At 40.5% G+C, this 15,638-nt stretch overlaps 1 protein-coding gene across 1 annotated transcript in view; it reads right to left on the bottom strand.

Annotated features, from left to right (window-relative positions):
- The window catches only part of HMCN1 (hemicentin 1), a 184,281-nt gene that overhangs the window by 143,346 nt on the left and 25,297 nt on the right, over positions 1–15,638 (bottom strand). Inside the window, exons 3-5 of the mRNA XM_031554941.1 lie at positions 8,311–8,381; positions 2,227–2,385; positions 1,590–1,712 (exon numbers count right to left, since the gene is read on the bottom strand). Of these exons, the coding sequence (XP_031410801.1) occupies positions 1,590–1,712; positions 2,227–2,385; positions 8,311–8,381 (353 nt within the window). The remainder of the gene's footprint in view (positions 1–1,589; positions 1,713–2,226; positions 2,386–8,310; positions 8,382–15,638) is intronic.

Below are 15,638 nucleotides of genomic sequence, written 5' to 3'. Positions count from 1 at the left end.
ACTACATTTTACATTTATGAACTTTATTTTTCCCACATCACTGACTACTCAGATAAAAAGGACAGCAAGTTCAGTGTCTGTTGAATCTTGCCTGAGGCATGTGCTATGAACAGCTGAAAACTATTATATTTCCTGTTCCTTTGCATTTGCACATTGAGGAATATGTTCCTTGAAAAGTAATATTGCTGATGCAAAATCTTCAGCTAAGGCTTTATCTGGGATGTCAGACTTTTGATAAGCTCATTTTCACAATCCCTTATCACGGGGACTTTTTAGTATATATTTTACTTTAAATAATGTAATGCAATTTGTTCAGCAGTTATGGTGGAGAACTTTTGGAAGCACTGTAAAGTTTTACCGTAGGGATCACTATCACCACTGAAAGGAGATGCAATTATATAGTGCAGTACAATCCTCCACCCTTGTGCCCCCCCCAGGAAATAAAAACCCTGCAAGAATATCACCTACTGATATCATCACTCATTGATATCAACCTCTGGCTCTTATGCATAGCCTCAAGATGAGAAGTCCCTGCTGTAGAAAGGGAGTCATCTGAGAGAAGTTTTACTCTCCTTACACAAAAATTGCAAAATGCAGCTCAGAAACTGCACTGTCCCTACAGCTAATTTCTTTTCCTCTAAATTTTCCCCTAATTTTGGAAGAATTAATCATTGGAGCAGGTCCTCCTCATGATCACTTTCACATAATTGCCTATACCTTATTACATTCCCAATAAGAACTTCAATCTTGCTAAGCAACAACAGCAGTAAATTGCAATTCATCTCCAATGTTTGTCACTGTCAAATTTTTACAAATGAAGGAACAACTTTTTTTTTAAATTTGAAGACCTCATCCAGTTATTGCAAATGCTGTATACAATGTAGAAAAAAATCTACCTCCCTAAATAACTAAAATATGTTTTAATCTCTCTCTAAATTATTTTCTCATGGACTATTATAATTTCAATTCTAAGAATTCCTGTAATTTTCAAAGAAAACATTCATTCAACACTTTGGGTCAGCAATCACAAGGAAGCATTTCACCATGACTCAAAATTATCGTTTGTCAGCAGAATTGTCAAGATTACCCAAAAACAACGTTTATTAAAACATGATTACAGTTAATTGTGAGCAATGGAAGCCTACTAGTTTATCTGTTCAGAACCGAGCCTTATGTGAAGAACATTTATGTCCTGGCTTTCTAGCAATCCTTTACTTGCTAACAAAGTATTCATTTGAAACTGATATTGCATTCTCACTCAGAATAGGAAAGCCTCTGGGCTGACTACTCAAATGACACACACCAGCTCCCTGTATTAAAGCCTCTCTTCCTGGAAGCCTTCCAACACACGCAGGGGGAACCTGGTGAAGGTCTGTTTAGATTTGACAGTTTACACTTTCCCAACATAAACAGAAGTCACAGAGTGAACCCCGATATTGCAGAAGCAAAAAGAGAGAAATAGTGAACAAAGCTCATGTATCAAAAAGAGAACATCTAGAATTTCCCCTTAACTACTCTAGCCCACAACTGGATCCTTTAAAGATCTGAACCTCTACCCTGTTCTATACAGCAGAACTTGGAAAATTTACCTCATTAACTTGCTTTTTGTCTAAGTGAAAAACTTGACCAGAGCTTGTTGAGGCAATTTCTTCATAGACTTTGTAACCAATATGATTCCTGTCATCACAGTCACCAGTTAGCACAAATACTACCTGTATTAAAAAGAACAAAACAAATAAAAAAAGCATCCAAGTCATTTGGGACGCAGTGCAAAATTTTGCATGAAAACATTTTAAAGCCAGCATGAAGGCCTGATAGCAGAAGTACATCACTTGGCATGGGCTCTTATTACTTTGCATTGAAGTGAAGAATCACTTTATAAGTGATACTCATTTATAAGCAATTGGACATCTCAGAAAACCTGTCTCAAAACAACATAAGAACGTCCACATAACTGACACGCTGACCAAGCATATATACAAGCTTCATTTGCTCTATTTAATCCACAGCATTAAAAATAAATGTTCCTTCAAGTTTTTTTTAATCAGATCAAATATCTCTACTTAAAAAACAAATCAAGTTCCTAGAATGGCATTATTCTTATTGAAAAATGGATTTCACTCATCCTCGCATAGTAGAATTTTACCCTTCAGTACAGAGAAAACATGGCATTAAAGATGTAATCATCCTGAGTAAATCAACTCAGGATGTAAATCCCTCATGTACCTGTGACTGCTTCTGTTGAATAAGCTGAAGTACTTCATGGGTGAGTTTATAGTCTTTGGATCGTGCATCAGTAAATACATAGATGAAAGAACCAGGAAGAGAGATTTCTAGAGCAATCTTAATTGCTCCAATGCTCATCTCTGGACAGTCTCCACCACCCTGTTTACAAATAGAAGAAAGGAAAAACACAAACTTTCAAAGGAAAAGAACATACCAATTATATTTTCTCTTGAGAAAGTGTCTCTTTTGAATGTTCCATCTTCTATTCTTTTATTCACTCCCCTCCTCCCTCCCTCCCAAATTACTGTATGTTTTCTGTAAAGTGTCACAAACTCACACTGGAGCAACATCTAGAATTAAGGAAACTGAAGTCAGAGGAGAAAACTGTACGTGGCTCTTAAAATGGCCAGTGTCATGGTCACTCTTATCTCTCCTGGGAGAAACATGTCAGTTAGTTCCAGCTCCTGCACCAGCCCCATTTCTTTACTCACATGTTCCCTTACTGTCTGACAATGCAATTCCTCCAGCAGCATGTAGCAGTTACGAGACATCACAACCACAGAGAGAAGCAACCTCAGCCATGCAGGACTGCTCTCCAGTAGGGTATTTGGCTGCCAGGATGGCAGGGACTTGCCCTGGACTTCCCACAGTGGGGCAGGCAGTGTGAGGAGCTCAATAGAGGACACAGGTGATATGTTTCCCAGTCACCTGTGCTGACACACAGACAGCTGCACAGCTGCCAGTTTTTCAGACTATGCATTTAGGGCTTCCAAGAATGACTTTATTTAACATTACAGAAATTGACCTTTTCAGAAATTAAGAATTATTCTTTTTCACTTAATAAAAATCCATTTCACATATTGAAGACAGAACTTTTCAAACAGCTGAATGTGAACTGTAAAACCCAGCCCTGTGAACAGCAACGGATCTCTGCATTTTCAAGATTACTATTAAAAGAAATAACTTTTATATTTAATCTACATGCCTGCTAATCAGCATACCTTCACACATACTTACACACAAAACCCCACAGTCTGGGAAGGAAGAAGAAAAAAATAATGCAACTGCTGCATTTTTTAGTACTTCAGGGCAATCAGAAACTGTTTTGAGGTTAAACATCAGGGAAAAAAAGGCCCTTTCTCCCATAGTTCCTCAGTCCTCCAGAACTTCAGTTGACCCCAACCAAATCTTTTTAAATCAGGAACAACTTTTCAACTCTCTGTAATTCTGGCCCAATTTCATAACAAGAGTATCTCAAACTTCTATGTAAAAGAGAGTTACTTGCCTACTTCTGTATGTAGTCTTACTTTAATGGGAAAAACAAGTAGTAGACTCTGGAGTGCATGAAACTCAAAAGATAATTTTCCAACAACATTTTTGGCATGTCTGAACTTCATCCTGGCAGTGCCTGTACAATCCAAGGGACAAAACAATATACACCAAATGATTCTGTACTCAGCGCTGGTGAGGCTGCACCTGGGGTGCTGTGTTCAGTTTTGGACCCCTCACTACAAGAAAGACACTGAGGCCCTGTAACATGTCCAGAGAAGGGCAATGAAACTGGTGGGTGTCTGGAGCATAAGTCTTATGAGGAGCAGCTAAGGGAATGGAGGTTGTTCAGTCTGGAGAATAGGAGGCTCAGGGAGACCTTACTGCTCTGCAACTGCCTGAAAGAAGGTTGTGGCAAGTCGAGGGTCAGCCTCTTCTCCCTCGTAAGTAGCAATAGGACTAGAGGAATGGCCTCAAGCTGTGCCAGGCTCAAGCTGGACATTAGGAAGGATTTATTCTCTGAAAGAGAGGTCAGGCACTTGAATGGGCTGCCCAGTGAGGTGGTGGAGTCACGGTCCCTGGAGGTGCTCAATAAATGTTTAGATGTTGTACTAAAGGACATGGTTTAGAGCGGAAATATTGGTGGTGGGCGGACAGTTGGATGATCTTGGAGGTCTTCTCCAAAGTTGGTGATTCTATGATTCTAAGATTTTTAACTTCCGCAAAGCAAATGTAATATTCAGCAAAAGAATCTCCCAATTAAACCTTCATTTTGTAGGCAAAGTCAAGATAATAGCTTATTTCTACAACCACCTTCTAAGTATAATATCTCTATTCCCACTTCTAGTCTATGATATTACTTTTTCATGTAATTTTTTGAATGTTTTATATGATATCTGCTTTGTACATCTCGTTGGAAAAACAATGCTAAGTTAAATGGTTGTTCTGAGAAGAAGTATAAACATTTTATTTTCATAGTATAGAAGTTCTCGAAAGGCAGCTAAATAAAACTACTAAACAAAAATGTATTACTTTTTTAAAAAGAGAAATATTTTGTGCCTTTCTTTACAAATTTCAACAAAATATAATTTCCTTGTGAAGTTTTCCAGGAAACATAGATGACTAAAGTTTCATTTTCCACTCATTTTGGATATGCCTGCAGAAATTTAGGTTGCTAGCTCAGGTCATCTGTACTATTTCATTTCTCAGGTCTGAATGCAATGCTGACATAACTATTAAAAAGGTATTGTGTCCACTTAAAAAATGGTAATTTTAGTATCTAACTGAAAAGCATTATTAACAATTCTTAGTGAAGACAATTTTGAGTAAGTAATTTGTTATTTCTATACTCAGGGGTACTCAAATAAGATCTTTTCATAATGCCTATGCAAATATATCAGCACATGTATAATGTGATCATGCAGCACTCTGTATACTTACAAGATTTTGATACAGACAAAAATATATTGCTCATGCAATAAGGCCTCATGGTAGAAACTACATTTAATGTGAGAATACATTAAAAGTTTGCCTCACTCTTCAAATAGAAAAGATACTGAGAAGCCAGTGCTGTCCAGGTTATTGTCACTCTGTTCACAAGAATGATTCACAGCTAATTACACAAGCAATAATGTATCAACTCAACCCGCGTCAAAGTAATATTTTCTTGACTAGTTTGAATGTAAAAAGAACAGGACTTAGTTTCTCCAGAGAGATGCACACAGACTATTATTCTTATTCTTATTCTCACCAACAGGGATGGACTTGTTAAGGAAGTGGACTTGTTAAGGAAAGGCTGGGGGCAGTTTGGGTTGTAGTGATCATGAGATGGTGGAGTTCAAGATCCTGAGTGGAAGAAGCAAAGCAATAAGTAGGATTGCTACCCTGGACTTTAGGAGAGCCAACTTCAATCTCTTCCGGGACCTACTTGGAGCTATCCTGTGGGCTCAGGTGTTAGAAGGTAAGGGGGCCTCTGAGAGCTGGTCAGCATTTAAACAGCTCTTCTTCCAAGCTCAGGATCGGTGCGTCCCTGTGAGCAAGAAATCGGGAAAAGGTGGCAGGAGACCTGTGTGGATGAGCAAGGAGCTCATGCGCAAGCTCAAAGGAAAGAAGAAGGTCCATGAAATGTGGAAAAAGGGTCTGACCACTTGGGAAGAATATAGGAATGTAGTCAGGGCCTGCAGGGATGCAACGAGGAAGGCTAAAGCCCGTCTGGAATTGAATCTAGCTAAAGTGATAAAGGATAATAAAAAGGCTTCTTCAAGTATGTTAACAGCAAAAGGAAACTAGAGAGAATGTGGGCCCCTTACTAAGTGAGGGGGGGGTCCTGGTAATGGGGGATGCTGAGAAAGCAGAGAAACTGAATGCCTTCTTTACTTCCGTCTTCAGTGAAAAGGCTCTCCCACAGGAATCCCACACCCTGGAGGTTAGTGAGAGGGTCTGGGGAATGGGAGACTTCCCTTTAGTCAGGAAAGAGGACGTGCGTGAGCGCCTAGGCAGTACTAAGGTCCACAAGTCCATGGGACCTGATGGGGTGCATCCACGTGTGCTGAGGGAGCTGGCGGAGGTCATTGCCGAACTGCTCTCCATCATTTTTGAGAGGTCTTGGACAACAGGGGAGGTCCCTGAAGACTGGAGGATAGCCAATGTCACTCCGGTCTTCAAAAAGGGCAAGAAGGAAGATCCAGGTAATTATAGGCCTGTCAGCCTCACCTCCGTCCCTGGAAAGGTGATGGAACACAGCTTGTGCTGGATACCATCTCCAGACAACTGGGAGAAAAGGAGGTTATCAGGAGTAGTCAGCATGGGTTCACCAAGGGGAGGTCGTGCTCGACCAACTTGGTGGCCTTCTATGATGCTGTCACATGCTGGGTGGATGGGGGAAGAGCGGTAGATGTAATCTACCTTGATTTTAGAAAGGCATTTGATACTGTCTCCCACGACATCTTTATAACAAAGCTGAGGAAGTGTGGGATAGATGAGTGGACAGTGAGGTGGGTTGAGAACTGGCTGACTGGCAGAGCGCAGAGGGTCGTCGTTGGTCGCTGCAGCATAGGAAGTTTCGCACAAATGTGCGTAAGAACTTCTTCACGGTGAGGGTGACGGAGCACTGGAACAGGCTGCCCAGGGGGGTTGTGGAGTCTCCTTCTCTGGAGATATTCAAGTCTCGCCTGGACGCCTACCTGTGCGACCTGGTGTAGGGAACCTGCTTTGGCAGGGGGTTGGTCTCAATGATCTCTAGAGGTCCCTTCCAACCCCTACAATTCTGTGATTCTGTGATTCTGTGACTAGTCTTAAACTATTGGCAAATACCAATGGAAAGACCCTGTCAAATGTGATGTCCAAGCATTCCAATTGTTCTGTACTCCAAATATTTTTGGTGCAAAGATCTGCGTTTGTCCTGGTGCCCAAGAAGAAGTTTTGGAGTATTCTAGACAGCCTATTTCTATCTAAGATACATAAGACTCCTTCAAATAATTTAACTTCATCTTAATTTTAGTTTTGTTCATTAATGAGAATATTTGTTCTATAACTTTAACCAAAAACAATTTATCTCAAGACTTCCACTGCTTTCACAATATTCAGTCAGTGCCTTTCTAGGTGAATTATCCATAATGAACATTAGAGAAGTGTTCACATTCTCTGGAAGAACTGCTGCAAGGTATCCTATCAGTCCTTATCTAACCACTTTAATTTCTTATTTTGGCCCTTCACCAATGTCGTTCATTATAGAAAATCGTTCTTAATTCAGCTGAACTAACACACCTTGAGAATAATTATGAAATATGCAGTCACTGTCAATTAGAGAAAAATTCTTAAATTAGATAGTGACTTTTAAACAATTGGTTAGCAAATGAAGAGTTTTAAATTCCTGAAAGCTTCATCTGGTTCATATCCTTTTTCAAAACACTTAAAATTATTTTCCAGTGTAGCTAAAGATGGGACCAATTTTTAATCTCCCTATAAAAGAGAAAAAAAAGCACAGTGGGTAGCACTTTCTCCCTCCTTGAAAATTTACTATTGTTTTCTCAGAATTTCAACCTTTCTTGCAATTTTTAAGCTATTAATTGTACCCTAACTAGCACCACTGGCTTCTAAACAACCTTAAACCGTTTATACCATTTGCCCATTTCTAAAACACTGTCCTTAAAGACAGAAGCTTGTCCAGCAGTATTATCTCAGACAATGCTTGACTGAAGAATGCGATTTTCAGTAAAGCTAACTCCACTCCAATACTTCTTTCCTTCCAGCACTGATCCAGATATCATTTGCAACTCATTCTCACACTAAGAATCATGGGAGACATACTATGGTGGTTCAAAATCCATCATTTTATCTCCTTATACCAGGTTATCTGAGTCAGCCTGCTACATTTGAATCATTAGGTGATTGTTAACACAGGGCAATGAAGGAAGTGCCTATGTCGCACAAGACAGGTCTTAAAGAGTCCGTTTGTACATTAATTAGTTAATTAGAACTAAGGAAATAACTTACAGGAAACAGTAAAACAGTTCATAACAGTATCTGTGAACAAGTGGCAGAACTAATAGGATTCAAAATAAGTATTATCATTGACTAACTAGTCTTTCTTGTGTTATTGATCAATGAGCAAAGTATCCATATAATGATGTAAACTAAGACAAAGTAATTAACTATAATCATGAATTCAGATATGCAGAGAACAAGAAGATGATACTTTTTGCACCTATATCCACATGAAGCATTACAGCAGAAACCCTAACAAGAGATGAATGATCATAGGGAGGAAATAGGGCGTATTTCTAGAACTACATAGAGGATGAACAAGTCACTCACCTGAACATACAGCTCCCTGAGTTCAAACTGAAATTTCTTGGGATCTGTGGTTATCGTCACTGGACCAATTTCTGGGATGGAAAAAAAAAAAAAAAAAAGGAAAATATGTAGTATGAGGAAGACACAAAGCAATCAGGAGAATTTCAGCAGAAGAGATCATGATTTTTCAGATTGATAAAATCTGAAGAAAAAAACAAAAAAAAAAAAACAGTATTAAAAACAGAAATGAGGACTCAATAAAATATTCAGCACCGAGATCTGTGGTTCCAGACACAGTGGCTCCAACGTCATTCCAGTATTATCAGCTTCTGAATGTCATAAGCATTTATAGGCACATAGCATGTTCTTTGTTGTTTCTCTCACATGCATTTTCTTATATCCATCACTACACTGCTCTCAATAATTAGAAGGGAACAAAAAATCCCCAAAAGTGGCTGCACCAGAAAATAATGAAATTTACTCACACAGCTGTTTCTGGAAAATGTGAAGAAGTATCAAATGTGATTGTGACTAGCTGCTTTACCTGAAGCTGCTATTTCTTGACAGTTTGTCTCAATCTAATTTGGCACTCATGCACTTCATTCTTTACCCATCCTTGGCACACACTGCTGCTGCTGCTACTTGGCACAAGGACAGGGCATTCATTGACCTGGATTAAGGTGCTGAGCCAAGCATACACAAATAAGCAACATCCACTTATCTCATCAAGCTAAATCTACTATAATCACACGTGGGTTTGCTTAGAGGTTGTAACTGTGAATGCCCTTGCTAAAAGTAGGCTTTTAATTTGCTTAAAAGTCACCAAAAAGATAACAAAAAAGCTCTCCTAGAGTAGGAAAGTATCCTGATGGCTTCTGGTAGGGTTTTGATTTGAGCTATTTTCTTGTGAATGTTATTTACTGACCAAGTAAAAATGCCTCGCTGTCACCAGACAAGCCATTGTAAGGACTTCCCCACAGTGTTCACTCTGCCATTCCCCTTCTTAGCCTGATAACATCCTTTGGATGTTCCTTACAGTGTATGTCTGTAACAAACTATCTCCAAAGTGTTCTGCTTAAAATCTATCCCTGCCAGCCATTGTTCTAAAGCATAGAGTAGAATGAGTTTTATACATACAGTAAAACCACAAGCTCCATTACTCCCTGTCAATGTAAGGATTACATTTTTCAATTCTAGAGCAGCAAATCCTTTGGAAAGGCTTTCTTTCCCCATAATATATAGATATGAAAAGTAACATTACTTCAGCCAAGCTAAAACAGCCCATCCAGCACAGAGGGGTGAGCTGTGCTTTTCTCCCCAGGCAGCAGGGTGCAGATGCCAAGTGCAGACCCTGCCAGTAGGCCATGGGATCACACCCAGGTGCTGGCTGCCCTCTCCTGTGAGCTCGGTGACCAGCACAGCCTAGGAACGGCATCCAGCCACAGCTCAGGATGGGGTCTCAGAAGAACAAGGCTGCAAATGGAAGCCAGAACAAGTGGTCATGGAGAGCTGCCAGAACTGAGAGCCCAGCAGAGGGACAGTTGCTCCAACCAGCTCTGCGGCTGTGGGCAAACAAAGTCCCAGGAAGGGCTCCTTCATCTCTTCAGCAAAGCTGAGATCCTCTAAGGGAGGAACAGCGGCGACACCAAGCTCTCCTCTGATGGATGCCAGGAATACCCCTGACTTCAAGCAGACTGCTAGTGTTTCAGGCAAAACAACAGCGAGAGTCTGACACCACACAAACTGTTTACGATCTGTAGAAGGCATCTGGAAAGGCAGCACCACACAACTCTGAGCTGCTGTCACCTCTCCTGACCACATACTCTGATCACACAGTTGGAGAAAGGCCACTCAATACTCTTCACTCATACCCTAGAGGGGTACCACTCAAGGTATGAACAGTAATGTTACTGGCTCTCACCATCCAAATCCCTGTAACTTGAACCAAAAGCCCAGCATCAACTGTTTCTCATCCACAATCATGCCGCCACTGAGCCTATGTGACCTGCATGCTTGCCAGAAGGGCTCAATCAGCCTTCAAGTTTTCTCCTCACTATGCTATAGTCTAAGCATATACCCTCAGAGACTGTCTTCTCAGCACAGGTGAAGACAGGCTTTAAAGCACTCAGAACAGGCAAGAGTGAGAAGATAGCTACAAGTGCTTTCATTTCACATGCCAGCCAGGAACCATGTCCAGAAAGGACTTTAAGAAAGAATGGTAAGTCCTCTCATTTAGCACCATGAAAACTCTTAGAGAACGTGAAACGAGCAACACAACAAGATTTCTGAGAACTATAATGTTCAAATCAAGTTACAGCTGTCAGTCCTGATGCAGCTCTGAAGAATGAATGAACAGAGGCAACAAGACTGAGACATGACTGCTGAACTACACTGGTGTGAAAAAAAGACAGACCACATTTTCCAAAAAAGAGATAAACTTCAGATTTAGTACCCTATGAATTGGAGTGGGGGAGCACAACAGCAAAAACACCCTGACTTTAATACCCATTGCAATTACAACTGTCATTTACTAGTTCTTGTTTGGCTACACAGCACAGTGTTACCCCCATTCCAACTAGTTTGCTAATATAATGTCAGTCATACAGATTGTAAAATCTTTCATCTTTGTACTGATGTGGAAGTGTAACCCTTTGTAGCCTAGAACTGTACAGGTCAAAGGGGAGTCTGAAGTACTGAACTCATTATAGATAGCTGACATGTAACTCAGATATTCAGCACTGCTGAATTCACTCTAGATCTACTCTCCTAGTCTGTGCCTTACAGTCACTCATCCAAAAGCTCCAGCATAAGATTTGACAACAAACAGCATGCAGTGTGCAATGAACAGAATATGAAAAAATGGGGGTGGAGATCATGCACAGGGCATAGTTAACATTAATTCATCTCATTGGTAAGGCAGAATTTCATTACTTCCCATCCTGTTTCTCCATCCAAGGGATGCTTCTTTTTGACAGTTTTTAGATCAGCAGACTAATACACATTTCATATACACACACACATATATACCTCCCCATATATATATATACACACACAGCATTATTTTTGCACTAGATCCATCTCCCAGTCTTGTTTCCTATACAGAATCTCAAACATTTGTCCCACTAGTTTTAAAGATGACACAGGATTGGGAATGATCACCTAGGACAGCTATGATGCCTAAACAGAACTGATGCTCAAAAAAACTGAAGTGCAATTATTCCTTAAAAGCTATTTTCCAGCAGTGGTGTGCATTAAGTTTTATCTGATGAAAAAATATGATTTGTTCTGTCAAACTTCCCTTTCTGTATCCAATCAATTTCAAAGCTCCACCTGTAATTCTGAAAGCCTTTATGAGTCACTGCTTGCCAAGGATAACAAAAATAATGATATAGTCACTCTTAATAAGCCCCCAGCCAGCTGGCTGTCCAAGGGCACAAAAGGAGAAACCCTTAATTTCTGAAGAGCAAATTGGGTGTTACATGTCAGGACTTCATGCAGCTGCAGTCAACTCACAAGCTTCCACCAGAGGTCACAAAATCACAGATTTAGAAGATTAGAAGGACCTCTGAAGATCATCTAGCCCACCTAGTTCCCACTGTGGTGCATCTTCTGCTATCCAACACTGCAGTGATGGATGAAGAGGGCAACTAAGAAAATAAATACTTCTAATTGCAATCTCTCAAATCATAGTGAACATTCTTCACTCTCAAACAGCTCACTTAGAAGATTTAAATGTTACTTTAATTGAAACACTCCTTCAGTTTTAACCAGCTATAAATTTCTATGGTAGATCCAAGCATCTGACTGAAAATGTAAGTTAAGCTAAACACCCTCAAGAGAGAACTAAAAAAGCTTGGCTCCTTCAGGTTTCTTTCCAATTATGTCCCCCTGTGCCTCCATTCCTTTTAGCTTTCAGACTCTAACCTGAGTGTAATCATATTCATGTTTTAAATGTCCAAGAATTGCATTGAACAACTTACACCAGATTCTTTACCAGGCAAAAGAAGTCAAACCAACCCAGCAACCTCACATTAGATGAGCAACCTTAGTGCAGCCACCCCTCCTCTGCCTCCTTTTTTTTTTAAATTAGTTTTTCAGCCTCCTGACTTACCACTACTAACTTTAACATGCAACTTCAACTTCAGAAGATTACTGACTGGAAGTAGACTGTTTGCACATGCAGCTTTTTTGCTTCCCTTGGATAATCAAAGAAAAGCCAGGCAAACAGTCCATGCATACTGCGAGTCAATGCCAAGCAGTCTGAGACTGTGAAGCATTACTGCAGCTTCATCCTCATTGCACCAATGAAGACAGTATTCCCCCTTGCACACCTCACTCTTCACCATCAACCTTGGTGCCGCAGCCAAAGCATGAATGAAATCTAGACCAAAGATGCAGGAAAGGTTGTGCTAAAAAATGTGCCTTAAGCGTCACATGTGCATTAGCATTTCCCATTCTTACAACATCTAAGAGTTTTGTGGGTGTTTTGCTCCTGATGGTTTTGGGGTGGCTTTTTGTTGTTGTTGTGTTTCTTTTGTGTTGTTTCGTTTTAGAGGAAATTATTGATGGTAAAAAAAAAAAAAGACACTATATATGTTCTTGTTTCTTGGAAAAAGAAAGCTAGTTTGAAGAACTCCAGTGGTTAAAATTTAATATTACCTTTTGTCTAATACAATCAGCACTAAATTCAGTTTATAGGCCTTCAATGTAGCTTTTCAGAAGTTTTGGGGTTTTTTAATCAAACGCCATTGCACAGAAAAATTAGGCTAATTTGCTAATTTGCCTAGCATAGTAACAATAAGAATACTGTTTACTATCCTAAGAATTACAATAATAAAACAGGATATACAAAATAGCCTCATCTTCATGAGACTGTTAAAATTAATTTGGTTTGTTACCAATTCTCTCGGAACAGTGTTGCAGTTCCTCAGGCGCATAGCATGGGTGGCACTACATCGCACTCACAGCGGAACCACCAACGGAAAACCTATTCCCTCACGCTGAAAATAAAGACAAGAAAGCCTGAAGTAGGTCTCCAGGATGACTTCTGCTCCAAGGAAATAATCTACGTGTAAATTCCCTCTGGTGTAAGCAAGATTTTGTCTGCTGCTAGCTCACTCACACACAGAGACCAAAAACAAACAAACAAACAAACAAAAAAAACCCACAGGAAAACAGACTAGAACTCTTTACATTATATGGTTAAAATTCAAAGCAGTGCCAGAGGCTCTCTGTGCCTAAACTGTAAAAAAACATGAGGTAAGTTTTCTCTTCCTGAGGACAAAAGGGCATACAGAGCCCCGGCATCTGCAGGGAGTCAGGAGTCTACCTTCCTCCTCTGCTCCCCAGTTGCTTGAGCAGCTCTGGAGGTCTGCTCTCACCATAGGTCGGCAGCCAGTACTTCTCAAGTGCCTTTGGCCATCCCTAGCAAACTCTCTGCCTAAATTACAGAACGTATCAACAGCTGACAACTCAGCCAGCAGTCCCTGAGAGAAGCCAGAGGACGTGAAGAGCCATGGAGATTATCAAGCCCAGTGGTCCCCTGCATTTAGGTCCTGAGCCATTCCAGGGAACTAAGTCCACAGCGAACAGCTGCCCATGCTCTTCTTAAGCATCTCTTCTGTGCATGAAGGCTTTATGTCTGGGTCTTCTCAATCTCATATTTCCAAGAGTACACTAGTTTGTGATACTTCTTCTCTTTTCTGCTAACAAGAAGAAAAAAAAAGCATTTATTGATTCTATACAGCACGCAAACTCTGCAAGGACCTGCTTCCGTTAGCCTACAGCAAAGGCCAAGCAACTGACACGAGCTGCAACCACTGCTGCCTCACAGTTTGGCATGGGAGAGACAGCACTTACTGACACAGGCCCACGCACAGCTCCCAGAGAACATCTGAAAAGGTCATCAGATTATTCTCTGGTTTTGTTTATTTCCCTTTGTTAACAACAATCTGAATCGAGTAAAAGATTTTCATAATGCTCTTTAAATTCTTTCTGCAGACTGAACTCCAGTACAGTCCAGGCATATTTCTGTCTCATCTCTTGGTCTGTGTATTTTGGCAAGATTCCATCAACATTTGCTACAGCGCTAGATAAATAGCTTACACTGAAGAGTAAGGCAGGAATGAACATAACTACACATTTTATAGTGTTATTTTGTGATTAATAACCTGAACGCATTGAAGTAAAAATTAAGCAGCAGTCTTTAAAATTCGATTTTTAATTCTAGATTTACACTTGGCACCACATTACACAACTAATTTCCTTGCTACAACATCTCAGGAAGCTTCGTCCCAAGCAGCTGCAAGCACCAGCCAGGGCACTGCTGGCTGCTGCAAGTCCCCATCAGTACGCTTCCTCTGCTGCTTCCCACCACGTCCCCTGATTGTATCTCAAGTAGCAGGGGTCCACAGGCTGACTGGCCTGTAACCACAGACCTAGCTAGACCTATATAATTAAAACTCAACTGAGAATAAAGAAGCAGCAGTTTCTTAAGTGAATCTTAAGCATCCACTTGAAGACTTTTAATAAATGTCAGTTATTGGTGTACCACATTAAAGTCAATCTTTTTATACTTTTAAACATATACTATTGAGAGGGAAGACTATATAGATATCTTATTTTCTACTTCAGACACTCACTATCCCTAGTGAGGCTGTTTTGCACAAGAAAGTTATGGGAAAAAGCAGCAGAAAGCACAACTGCAAAACTGCTCATCTGACAGAGCCAACCCATGGAAAGAAAAAAAAAAGAAAAGAAAAAAAAAGGGAATAAAAAAGGTTACTGGACTATTTTAACTCTGTTTTGGAAAATATGTGGTTTGGATTGAAAAGAATTGAAAAGAAGGGTTTAGCAAGTATTTGAAGGCCAGCTAAACCTCTCAAAACCTTTACCAGAGCACTGTTCATTTTAGTAGCTGTCAAGTCAGATGGAAGCAGCCCTCTCCTGTCCCTTAGCTTTTGCCTGTATTATGTGCAACTATGTGATTTTCTAAAAGGCACCAACGATTTCAAGCAGCAGAAATCAGTCAGGAAGGAATCCACTTATCCTAGAATTAGGCGGAGCAGAGCCTGAGAGGCTTGAACAGCCACCATAACCCCAGGAAAGGGATTTGCATGGTCAGGCTGAGGAGTTTAACATGTGAGCTGGGCAGTAAGAAACCAGATGAGGTTTAACAAAAGCAAGCATAGAGTCTTGCATCTAGGGAGGAATAATTGCATACACCAATTCAGGCTGGGGGATGAGCTGCTGGAGAGGAGCTCTGCAGAGAGGGACCTGGGCGTCCTGGTGGCCTTGAGCCAGCAGTGTGCCCTCGTGGCCAAAAAGGCCAATGGCATTCTGGGGTGCAT

Source organism: Meleagris gallopavo, chromosome 10, assembly GCF_000146605.3.
Source record: "Meleagris gallopavo isolate NT-WF06-2002-E0010 breed Aviagen turkey brand Nicholas breeding stock chromosome 10, Turkey_5.1, whole genome shotgun sequence".
Taxonomy (NCBI): Eukaryota; Metazoa; Chordata; class Aves; order Galliformes; family Phasianidae; genus Meleagris; species Meleagris gallopavo.
Note: the sequence above shows the minus strand (reverse complement) of the source record. Positions and strands in the feature narration are given on the sequence as shown.